Source organism: Syngnathoides biaculeatus, chromosome 21 (genome assembly GCF_019802595.1).
Source record: "Syngnathoides biaculeatus isolate LvHL_M chromosome 21, ASM1980259v1, whole genome shotgun sequence".
Lineage (NCBI taxonomy): Eukaryota > Metazoa > Chordata > Actinopteri > Syngnathiformes > Syngnathidae > Syngnathoides > Syngnathoides biaculeatus.
Genome location: NC_084660.1, coordinates 1,628,037 through 1,640,718, shown reverse-complemented (window position 1 = coordinate 1,640,718; position 12,682 = coordinate 1,628,037). Strand labels below are relative to the sequence as shown.

General features: G+C 41.6%; 1 protein-coding gene and 1 long non-coding RNA gene across 3 annotated transcripts; one reads left to right on the top strand and one right to left on the bottom strand.

Annotated features, from left to right (window-relative positions):
• Window positions 1–1,492: 1,492 nt before the first annotated feature.
• On the bottom strand, window positions 1,493–6,265 carry LOC133494529 (zinc finger protein OZF-like). Its single transcript, XM_061808448.1, has 2 exons — window positions 5,863–6,265; window positions 1,493–2,679 (listed from the first exon to the last, which is right to left on the bottom strand). Exons 1-2 carry the CDS (start codon window positions 5,969–5,971, stop codon window positions 1,493–1,495), a joined length of 1,296 nt encoding a protein of 431 aa, XP_061664432.1. The 5' UTR covers window positions 5,972–6,265.
• A 424-nt stretch (window positions 6,266–6,689) lies between these two features.
• On the top strand, window positions 6,690–12,481 carry LOC133494545 (uncharacterized). Of its 2 annotated transcripts, XR_009793320.1 has the most exons (3): window positions 6,690–7,616; window positions 11,424–12,020; window positions 12,151–12,481. It is a non-coding gene; the product is annotated as an uncharacterized LOC133494545 (long non-coding RNA). The 2 variants fall into 2 exon arrangements; XR_009793319.1 differs by having other exon boundaries at window positions 7,178–7,616; window positions 11,424–12,481.
• The last annotated feature ends 201 nt before the right edge of the window (window positions 12,482–12,682 follow it).

Genomic DNA, 12,682 nt, shown 5'->3' with positions numbered 1-12,682 from the left:
CCCGGGTCTGGAATTAGCGCGCCACTGGCGTTAGCGCGGGGCTGGCATTAGCGCGGGGCTGGCATTAGCCCTGCATTAGCGTTAGCATGACGCTAGCATTAAACTCTTTCTGTGTACCGAGGCTTATAACCAGGTGTGCTAATGCTAGCGCCGCATAAACCGCGGGGTTGAAAGCTTGTAGGCCGGACATTACGGTAGTAAAATTAGTAAAAAAAAAAATTTCAAAAACTTTGTGATATAGCTTGAAAAATATTAGACATTTTTGTTCACATTGGCTCTGAGTGTGCGTTTTATACACAAGGTAACTCAAAGTCTTTACATGATTAAAAATATTTTTTATATGACTCAGCAAGACCGTAAAGTATCTTGCACTCCAGTAATACCGTCATGCCCGGCCTACTTTAACGCTAGCGCGGGTCTGGAATTAGCGCGCCGCTGGCGTTAGCGCGGGGCTGGCATTAGCCCTGCATTAGCGTTAGCGTGACGCTAGCATAAAAAGCTTTCTGTGTACCGAGGCTTATAACCAGGTGCGCTAATGCTAGCGCCGCATAAACCGCGGGGTTGAAAGCTTGTAGGCCGGAAATGACGGGAGTAAAATTGGTGAAAAAAAAATGTTGAATATCCAGAAATTTTTACACAAGAAAAATGTTGGGATATAGCTAAAAAAAAATGTGAAATTTTTGTTCACATTGGCTGTGACCTAGCAAAAGAAAACCCCGTTTTATTAACGCTTCAAAGACTAGAAATTATAAAACTAACCCACCCCCCCTCAATCCAGTTATATTGCTATACAGTATTCGCAAAATATTATAGCGCATGTTCACCAAAAAACTGTTTCCTGGACTATGGGAGATTAATGGAAAATAATTGATAATAATTATGGTATCTCGCAAATGCATGAAAAGTTATTGGGATGATCGATACCAATGTGTAATTTAACAATAACAAATCCAAACTACATACGATCACTCATGGGGTTCCCCAGGGGTCTTTATTAGAACCCAAATGATTCACATTAGATATCAATGACATATATGTATATTTACAAAATCTACAAAAACAGCTTCTGAATATGATAAAAAAATGAACCAAAGACATTAAAAAACAGGTTTGATATAAACACCAGACTTAAAACAAAAGTTGGTCATTTTTTTTGTGAAAAATATTAAATACCAAATTAAACTCACATTACATTGAGATGTAAAGTGTATATGGTATAATATTTTTTTGTGGGAGTGATTATCGATATCATGTTTCGTTGGAAGCCACATGATGACAGCGTATTAAAAAAAAAAAAAGAATATTTTTGATCACCGCTATGCCGCAAACAGCGCAGGCAAAAGGTTTCTCAACCAGTGCGTTGTAGTTTTAGTGTAGTTTTAAGGATTCCCTTGAGTGTAGTTTTCTCACGTGGATATTATTAAACTATCATTTACAATAAACTGAGCATGAAAATGGTTTCATCGTTAGCGCTCGTTCTTGTGTGCATTTTTTAAGCGTCCCTTTTGGCTGTGTGAGTCCTGATGTGTGTTTTTAAGTTTCCCTTGATGGAGAATCTTTGGCCGCAAATAGAGCAGGCAAAAGGTTTCTCTCCAGTGTGCGCTCGTGTGTGTCTTTTTAAGCTTTCCTTGAGAGGGAATCTTTGACCGCAAATTGAACAGGGAAAAGGTTTCTCACCGGTGTGGGTTCTTGTGTGCATACTTAAGTTTCCTCTATTAGAGAATCGTTGGGCGCAAATTGAGCAGGCAAAGGGTTTCTCTCCAGTGTGGGTTCTTGTGTGTATTCGTAAACTTCCTCTTCGAGAGAATCTTTGACTGCAAACTGAGCAGGCAAAAGGTTTCTCTCCAGTGTGTGTTCTTGTATGTATGTTCATGCTTCCCTTATGAGAAAATCTTTGGCCGCAAACTGGGCAGGCGAAAGGTTTCTCTCCAGTATGTGTTCTTGTGTGTGCTTTTAAGGTTCCCTTTACAGAGAATCTTTGACCGCACACTAAGCAGGAAAAGGGTTTCTCTCCAGTGTGTTTTCTCGTGTGTTTTCTCAAGTCTCCTTTCTGAGTAAATCTCTGATCGCAAACGGAGCAGGAAAAAGGTTTTTGTCCAGTATGGGTCCTCGTGTGTATAATAAGACTTCCCTTATGAGAGAATCTTTGACCGCAGACTGAGCACACAAGTGGTTTCTCCCCCGTGTGAGTACTTGCGTGACTCCTCAAGTGTTCCTTCTGCGAAAAGGTTTTACCGCAAACCGAGCAAGCAAACGGTTTCTCGCCCGTGTGCGTCCTTTTGTGGCGTTTCAGACGGCTGCTGTACGCGAACGTTTTCCCGCACTGAGAGCATTTCCACCGTTTGTCGTCAGCGTGACAGGTCGCCGCGTCACCTTCCGAGCGTTCGTCGCCGTCATAGTCCGAAGAGTGCGACGTCAGGTCGTCGCTGTCTGATAACGGAGCGATGAGTCCGGGTTCTCGTGATCCTCCGCAGTGTTCTCCGTCACCTCCGGTTGCCGTGTGCCGACTCGAGTCGCGACTCGCCGGCTCCGCCCCTCGCTCCGCTTCTCTTTGACCGTCTTCAGACTTCGGACGGACCCCGGTGAACGGCAACCCGGTGATGACCTCCTCCTCCGCCTCCTCTTTAATGCGGGGGGGCTCTGGCCCCCCCTGCTCAGGACAAAGGTTTCCACTGATCTCTGCAGGACACAAGATATTGACATGGTTTGGTCACGTGAGCTGTTTGTGTCGTTTCTACAACACTTTCAAAGTTGACCGCTGGGAGCGGCTCCACCGCTCCCGCGACCCTCGTGAGGATGAGCGGCTAAGAAAGTGGATGGTGACGAAATATGGTTGCCATATTGCGACATTATCAACGGAGATGACTTGCTGTCGCGGGCCTCATAAAATGATGTGGCGGGCCGGATCTGCCCCCCCGGGCCTTGAGTTTGACACCTTTGCATTCGACACTCTAAATTGCCCCTAGGTGTGGTTGAGGGTCTCAATGTGCCCTGCGATTGGCTGGAAACCAGTTCAGGGTGTACCCCGCCTCCTGCCCGTTGACCGCTAGGAGCGGCTCCAGCACTCCTGCGACCCTCGTGAGGATGAGCGGCTAAGAAAGTGGATGGCGACAAAATATGGTTGCCACATCGCGACATTATCAACGGAGATGACTTGCTGTCGCGGGCCTCATAAAATGATGTGGTGGGCCGGATCTGGCCCCCTGGGCCTCGAGTTTGACACCAGTGGCATAAAGCCAAGGAAATATTTTGCGCACTTAAAAAAAAAAAAAAGTTTTGCATTAATTGCACATACTTTGACAACCCCCCCCAAAAAAAAGTCCACCTCATGAAAATTGCTTGAGAAATGAGAGTTATGATTTATTTTCAATGCATTTGATTTTATTTGCCCCCACCAATGTGCCCGCTACGTCGGCACATTTAACATGCTAATGCAGCGTCCTGGCGTGTCAAGTATTCATATCTACGTGCGCCTTCATTAATCTTACATCCTCGCAGCGGACTCAATGCTGGATTATGAATTACTGCAAACGTTACCATGGCGACGACAAGAACAGAGCGTAATAAAGATGTAAGCGACAAAAACCTTCCGTAGCCTAGCGAGCTAGTGCTCGCACTCACGCTTGTACGTAAACACGCCGCCATTCTGATCGGCAATCAGCCTCAATATTTCGTGTTCTTTGTCAATATTTCTAGAATTATGGAATGAGTCCATCGCTGTTGGAAATTGGAACATCTTGGGACAAAAGAAAAGATATATTTTTAAAAATATTTTGCATCTTTTAAAAATGTGTTTAACATTTGAAACGGAATTCCATGATTATTATTCTTATCTCAGGGTCCAATGCAAATCTTGGAAACATTTAGTTGTTTTATTTTCTGAATTAATTAGTTGTGGCTTTCTGGTTGTTATAATTGCTAAATGACGTAAACTAGAATCGGATTTAACGTTAACTAGAAAAATCATAAAAGCACCCAATACCGACAGAAAAGAAAACCGCCGTCAGTATTCAGACGGATCGGAACGGATTAGGGCATTTACATGTAAAATGCGCTTCGACTTCCGGAAAAAAAAATATATATATATATTCACGTTACAAAACGACTTCAGGATTATATTTGTAAGTAGAGGTACCGCTCTAAAAACTTCGAGTCCGCAGTTTCACGTCAGAGCAAATGAGAATCACGAGGTCAAGGGAACTGCCTGAAGAGCTCAGAGACAGAATTGTGGCACGGGAACAGATTATCCCCCCCCCAAAAAAAAAAAAAAATTGCTGTGTTTAAAGTTCCATAGAGTCCATAATCCTGAAATGGAAGACCCTTGGGACAATCAAAACCCTTCCTGGACCTGGCTTTCTGGCCATTCTCAGCAATCAGAGAGAACACCCTTGGCGGGACAAGTCGAGAAGAAACCAAATCTCGGGAGATGGGGGGGGGGGGTTTCTAGAAAGTCCTCCATCACTTGCAGGACTCCACCAGTCGGGGGGGGGGGGGGGGGGAGGGGTTAACAGCAGAAGACCGAGACGCACGAAAGCCGCAAAAAGACCAAGCACCCCGAGCGCAGAGCTAAAACGGAGGAGCCCAGACTTAAACCCAATCGAGCATCCACCAACATTCACCATCCAACCTGACAGAACCGGACAGGGTCCTTAAATCCAGGTGGGACAAATTTGCTGCATGATTCTGCTAGTTTATTTTTATATTGTAGTATTTGTATAATTTTTTTTCATGTCTTTAGACGTATTATTATTTGACTGCCAATAAAGTCATATCTATAAAAAAATTGGTTATAAACAACATATAGTGGATTATGTCACACGCTAGAATACGATTTAAACAGTTTATTCCTTTTTTTTTAAATTATTGCCTTGTATTTTGGGATAGGAAATGCCGAGTTTCAACAAATGTATTTACAATAAATTTTTCACCTAAATATGAATTTAAGAAGAAAAAACACATCAAAATTAATGAAAAATATGATTAAATTAAATCTAACGACCGCTCGAAAAAAAGAAAGGAAACCAATTGGTTGTCAATTATATGAAATTGCTTATTTGATGTAAAAAAATACATTGAAATTAAAAATACATTTATTGAAATATATGATTAAAAAAATTCTAGGCGAGAGAGAGAGAAGTGCCTTTTTAATTTTTTTTTCATTTTTAAATTATTGCCTTGTATTTTTGGATAGGAAATGCCAAGTTTCAACAAATGTATTTACAATAAATTTTACTGCTAAATATGATTTTAAGAACAAACAAAAAAAAAAACAATACAGCTGATGAAATAAATGAAAAATATGATTACATTAAATCTAAACACTGCCCGAAAAAAAGAATGGAAACCAATTGGTTGTCAATTATATGAAATTGCTTATTCAATTTTTTTTTAGAAAATACATTGAAATTAAAAATACATTTTTTGAAATACATGATTAAAAAAATTATAGGCGAGAGACAAGTGCCTTTTTATTTTTTTTAATTTTTAAATTATTGCCTTGTATTTTTGGATAGGAAATGCCAAGTTTCAACAAATGTATTTACGATAAATTTTACTGCTAAATATGAATTTAAGAACAAACAAACAAAAAAAAAACAACACAGCTGATGAAATAAATGAAAATATGATTACATTAAATCTAAACACCGCCCGAAAAAAAGAAAGGAAACCAATTGGTTATTTGATTAAAAAAATACTGAAATATATGATAAAAAAATTCTAGGCGACGCGAAGACTAAAATATTTGATACTTTCCGCCCTCGTTATATTGTTTTGTGTGTAAAATATGAAAACAAACATGGCGGCACCGTTCAAAATGGATTCCACCCAACGAACACGTGATAGAGAGAGAAGTGAACGCACCTGATCTGCATTGAGGCTGGCCAGGCAGCAGAAGTTGACGTCGGGGCTCCTTCTCCTCTTTTAGCCCCCAAATATCCTCTTCGGACTCCGTCGTCCTTCTTTCACACATTTTTTTTCCACACAACGCTGAGATAATCGAATTGGAAAATCGGACAGAAACATTAATTACATCCAGAATCGGATTTGGACTTTTCGTGGGTTAAAGCGCTAAAATCACAAACTCCTCTGTTTGCGAGCAAGCTAAGCTAAGCTAAGCTAAGAGCTTCGACATGCACCGAGACGATTTGAACTGGAAATCGGAAGATTCTACGAAAAACATATTAGTTGCATAAAGTAGTGATGGACTGACAGTGACGATGATTCGGCTCGTTGGGTACAAACTCTTGAAATTTTACGGCATTAGTTGTTAGGAAGGGGGGGGGGGGGGGGAACTGGCTCTACGATGCACCATCTACGGCAACTCCACTTGGACAAACATGGAAAACAACAAAATCTCCCATGACAGAGCATTAAAACCGGCAACCCCATGTGTTTAATTGTTATTGTATTGTAAACAAAAGTACCACAATTGTTACATTTAACTAACTAGATTGTACTAATGATCACTTTTTACATTATTTTTATGACCTTGAGTGCTTTCAAACAAAAAAAAAACGAGAGACGTCACTTCCTTTACTTTACTGCTGCCTCGTAGCATGATTCTGGAAATACAAAGAAACGAGTCACATCCACAAAATAATTTTGAGTTTAAAAAATGGAAAGCGGATATTTAAGTAGATATTATATTCCATATCATGTTTTTTTTTCGTTTGCAAACGTTCCGCTCGGAAGTCGACCCGGAGGAAAAAAAAACAAAGCCCGACCGAGTGCTGCCTTCACCGCCCCTCGTAAATTACTCCAAGATACGCCTCAACCATCAACAAAAATCTCGCAAATATTTCCATACCTAACATCATATTAAAAATATTTCAATTTATAATTTTACCACCACGCTACATATTAAGATACAAGAACAAGGAGGGAAAATGATTATGATTTAGGAATCTTTGCGTCTCAAACGTCACATTTTATAACGCTTCCGGGTTTTAGCTAGCCTCCGGTCTGCAATCAAATAAAAATAAAAAGACAATAAACAATAAACTGTAAATTATTAACAATAAATGAGCGTTCGAGCGACCGCAGTCAAACGTTGAGCTGCTGAAAGCATGTCCCTCCTCCCGACTTTGCGTGTGTGTGTGTGGGGGGGGGGTCGACTGCGGCTTATCAAATCGAAGGTAACGTAAGCTAACTACACAACAACAGTACAGCAGTAGCTATCATTGAATTTATTTTTCCTCGAGAAAATGTAGCTCACGGCTTTATTTCAATCCACTTTATTTTTTACTATTACTTCAAATTTTTGATATCGATATTTTTACATCACAAATAGTCTGTTTGGAAAACTGAATTCGATTTCGGTCGTATGTCGTCACCGTGACGTCACAATAAAACAATCCGGAAGTCACCACGAAGGCAGCTGAGCGATTTTTGGGAAAAAACCTTTGCAGATTTCAGGGGGGTGGCAAGCGGACGGCAAAGACCCGAGCATCTGGGACACGTTTTGCCACGGGGGCGTCCGGGTGTGCGGGCGGGCAGACGGGCAACGTCGCCTGCGACAGCTATGAATCGTGGGAAAAAGACCTGCGGTGCATCCGGCATCGCCAACCCACTCCAGGGCTTGGCACAGCTAGAACTCGCTCTACAGGCCTACCGAGGTGGGTGTAAACATTTATTCAATGTACTCTTTGACCTCGCTAATGCTAATGCTAACGCAACGCTAATGCTAGCGCGGCGCTAACAGGGCTGGTTAAAAAGACCATACGTAAATCACTGAGACGCGGCAGTAACACAGCAGCAACATGCTAATACTAGCACGACTCGAGCACAGCGCTAACACTAGCGCACCAATTAAGTAGGTGGCACTACACTGCGGTTGTGACAACGCAGATCCTGTCCTGTCCTGTCCTGTCCTGTCCTGATCCTGTCCGCCTGAAAGAAAGAGAACTTTGTTTATTGAAGTTACTAGTATGCACAGAAACACCTTAAATGGTCCAGGGATATTCTAGTTGTGTAGTCGCGCAAGGGTGCATAATAAAATGCTACTAGTTATTATCTAGCACCTCACCAGTTATACAAGTAGCGCAGATGGCAACTGTGTCTTTTGGCGTACTAGTACACAATTAAGCTCACTAAAAAAATTATAACACTAATAATACTAGCGCGACGCTAATGCTAGCCGGTGCTAACACTAGCACGTCCCTACGCTTGCGCGGCGCTAACAGGGCCGGTTAAAAAAATAACATACTGTAAAAATCATTGAGACACGGCAGTAACACAGCAGCAACACGCTAGCACAGCGCTAATGCTAGCACAGAACTAACAGGGCTGGTTAAAAAAAAAAACAACATACGAAAATCACTGAGACGCAACAGTAACACAGCAGCAACAGCTAGTGCATCCCTACGCTTGCGTGTCCCTACGCTTCCGTGATGCTAAGGCATACTCGTAAAAATCACTGAGACACGGCAGTAACACAGCAGCAAGACGCTAGCACAGCGCTATCGCGAGCACAGCGCTATCTCTAGCACAACACTAACGGCTGGTTTGAAAAAAAAAAAAAAAAAACATACCAAAATCAATGAGACGCGGCAGCAACATGCTAGTGCTAATGCTAGCACGACGCTCATGCCAGCGTGTCACTACACTTACGCGTACCTACGCTTGCTACACACAAGCTGGTTAAACTAAAAACATACCGTAAAAATCATAGAGACATGGCCGTAACACAACAGCAACGCGCTAGCACAGTGGTAATGCTAGCACAGCACTAGCAGGCCCGGATTAAAAAAAATAATAAAATAAAATCACTGAGACGCAACAGTAACAGCAGAAACACGCTAGCGCTAATACTAGGGCGACGCTAATGCTAGTGCAGCGCTAACGCTAACACATCTCTTCACTTGCGCGTCCCTACGCTTGTGCGGCACTAACAGCGCCGGTTAAAGAAAAACATGCCGATAACATGCTAGCATGTTGCTGCTGTGTTACTGCCGCATCTCAGTGATTTTGGTATGTTTTTTTTTTTTTTAACCAGCCCTGTTAGTGTTGCGCTCGCGTTAGCGCTGTGCTCGCGTTTTGCTGTTGTGTTACTGCCGTGTCTCAGTGATTTCTGCGGTACGTTTTAAGCGGCCCAGTTAGCGCTACGCAAGCGTTGGGACATGCTAGCGTTAGCGTTGCCCTATTATTAGCGTCGTGCTAGCATTAGCACTAGCATGTTGCTGCTAGCGCAGCGCTATCAGGGCCGGTTAAAAAAAAAAAAAACACACCGGTAAAAGTCACTTCCTATATTCCGGAAATTGCGGTACAAGACGCAGCTAGTAGGCATGTGACGTTCCATGTTCTACTATGCTACTACTAATAAATGTAGCGACGAGGGCGTCCCAAAAATGACACAATTGTCGTTCTTGTAATCCCCCCTTTTTTGTGGATTATTTTAGGGGAGCCGGTCTCATTTTAAAAATGTAGCTTTGGCGCCATCTAGTGGCGTTTTTTGGTGCTGAGCAGCTAAACGAGAAGCTTTATTTCGTCCCGCCATGGTGGAAAAAGGCGCTTTTCCGCCCTCTTGCGGTAGCTAAATGTGATTACAAATTATTTTTGTTTTAAACCTATTCCGTGTTCAGTGAATATATATATATATAAAAAAAAAATTAAAAAAAGAAAGAAAGGATAATAAGCCTGTTGACTGCATCATAATTTCTCGGCAATTTTCTTTTCATTTTATTTTTCCTTTCGTCTATCCATTTTTTTATTCTTTAAATAGAGGCCCTCAGGTGATATTAAATTAAAACAAAATATTTGCATCATCTCCCAATTAATATGTTTCATAACTAAAATTTTAAGAATTTTTTTTTTTTACATTGCTATGCTACTGTTTAAGTTTCATTCAGATTTAAAAAAAATATATATTAATGCAATATCTTGACGTTCAATTAATGACATTCATATGAAGCAAAAGGTGTTTGTATATTATTATTTTTTATTTGAAGTTTTTATGGATATATATTTTTTTTTTTCGGGGTTTGAGGCGTCTCAAAACATTTTTAAAAAATAATTGTTAGTTTATACTGATAGTATCGTATTTTTTACCTTTCATTCAAAATTATTTAATGGACTAAAATCTTTTTAATTGTTGATATTGATAGAATACTACTGTTTAACCTTCCTTCACAATAATTCAATGGATTGGGATTTTGAAAAATATTCACGCCAAATCTTGATATTCAATTAATGACATTAATAAGAAAAAAGTTATTTTTACTTTATATTTTTATTTTTTTTAATGTATATATTTTTTATTTTTCGGCGTTTGTGGGGTCTCAAACCCATTAAAAAAATAATTGTTTACATTGATGATAGCGTACCAGTTTTTAAATTTCATTTGCAATAATTTAACGGATTAAGATATTGAAAAATATTTTTATGCAAAATCTTGATGTTCAATTAATATTAAAGGAATCTGAAATAAAAGGTATTTTTGTTTTCAAGTTGTTATATTATATATCGTTTTATATATTTTTACTTTTATATATATATATATATATATTTACTTTTTATAAATTATATATATATATATATATATATAATATTTTTACTGGAGAACTTGGAGGAGCACTGTTTTTCCCAGTACTTTTCCACTCGACGTGCCCCCTGCACCTCGTCAGTGCGGCGCTACGTCGCTCAGTGCATTTCAGTTTTGCAACAGTTAATATTCATCCTCCGGTGTGCGAGAAAACGTCATTTATATTCGCCACCGAGCGGCTTTATTAGCATTCCTAAGCGTGTCACGCGGTGGCACTCATTTAGCTGTGCGCCACCCCGCCCCTTGCAAACGTGTGAATAATAACACCCCCCCCCCCGCCCCCCCCGCCCCCCCCAGTGGCCCCTCTCCATCTACGTCGCCGCCACGGAGATCCTCCTTTGTCTTCCGACGAACGGCGCGCTCGATCGCGGCGCCACGAATAATCCAACTTCTCCGTCGGCGCCAGAGCTGACGGCCCGGTTTGAATACGCGAGACCCCGTTGGGGGGTCTGGCGAGGGAAGTTCCCGCGGCCGGACTTCGAAAAATATCACGACACGGACCCAATTTGTTCCGGCGAGAGTCGATTGAGGGAAAGCGTTTGGAAATGTGCTGGCCAATTACGCGGCAGATCTATCACGCTCGCACGCAGATAAGTTGCTTTTGACGATGAATTAGTGCATTTCCTAGTAACGTTCAATCACGTCCCGCTGCGGGCGGACATTTACCCCGAGGATGAGGAGAAGGATCTGGCAAATTACTAAACGAGGGACAAGCACTTTATAATATTCACATTTTATTGAGTTATTCTAAATTAGTTTAACAGTGAATTGTGCAACAAAAATTCCCCGTTTTTTTTTTTTTTTTTTTTTAAATTTTGTGACCTGCTGCAAATAATTACATTCTCCTGTCGACACATGAGCCTCATTTGCACATCCCCCTTAGGAATCCAGAAGTCGACGGTTGGTCCAATTTCCAGATGACGAAACGGCGGCCTTTTCCCAAAAACCTCAAAGAAAAGAAAACTTCGACAATCCCGTTGACCGACTTTACAGCAGCAGCCGTACCCCGAGAACGCCCGATCTCGGAAGCTAAGCGGGTTTGGCCCTGGTGAGTACTTGGATGGGAAGACCGCCTGGGAATACCAGATGCTGTAAGCTTCTCTCCTCCAGCTAAAATGCAGAGGGGTTGCGTCAGGGAGGGCATCCGGCGTAAAAACTGTGCCAAACAAAGGTGCGTTCATCTGACGGGACAAGCCGAAAGGAAAAGAAGAAGAAGAAGATTCTAAATTAGCTCAACAGCGAATTGTGCTCCAAAACCTCCCAGGATTTTTTGTGACCTGCTGCAAATAATTACCTTCTCCTGTCGACACATGAGCCTTATTTGCACATCCCCCTTAGGAATCCAGAAGTCGACGGTTGGTCCAATTTCCAGATGACGAATCGGCCGTCCTTTCCCAAAAAACCTCGACGCGAAAGAGAAAAGAAAACTCCGACAATCCCGTTGACCTACTTTCCAGAGGATTCCCACCAGCGCAAAAAAGTACTTCCGAGCCGTGTTTGGATGTCACAAGCGTGACTTCGGAGTTACGAAAAACGCTTCGACTGTAGTGTAGCCTTGATAGATGCACCAAGTATAAAAAAAGGAACTCAAGTAGGTTTTTTTTTTCCAGTTCAGTCCGACCCCCCCCATCCCCCACCAACCCCACCTGCACCGAGCCTCTTTGGGAATACTGATGACCCTGAAACCACCAGAGGAGGGCGGGAACAGGGATTGGGGTCCGCGGACCTGCCTGAAGAATTGAAAGGCCCCTAGAATATTAAAGTTCGGCCAAGGGACTTGCAGGACTTTGTATTCAAAGTGCTTCTGTGTCCACTGTGAGAGAGATAATCTAAAAAAGAAAAATCCAGAAATCACAATGTATGATTTTTTTTTTTTTTAAAAAAACAATTTATTTGTGTGATACAGCTGCAAATAAGTATTTGAACACCTGAGAAAACCGATGATAATATTTGGTCCAGTGGCCTTTGTTTGCAGTTACAGAGGTCAAAACGTTTCCTGGAGTTGTTCACCAGGTTTGCCCACACTGCAGGAGGGATTTTGGCCCAGTCCTCCACACAGATCTTCTCGAGATCAGACAGGTTTCTGGTCTGTCGCTGAGAAACAGTTTCAGCTCCATCCAAAGATTTTCTATTGGGTTTAGG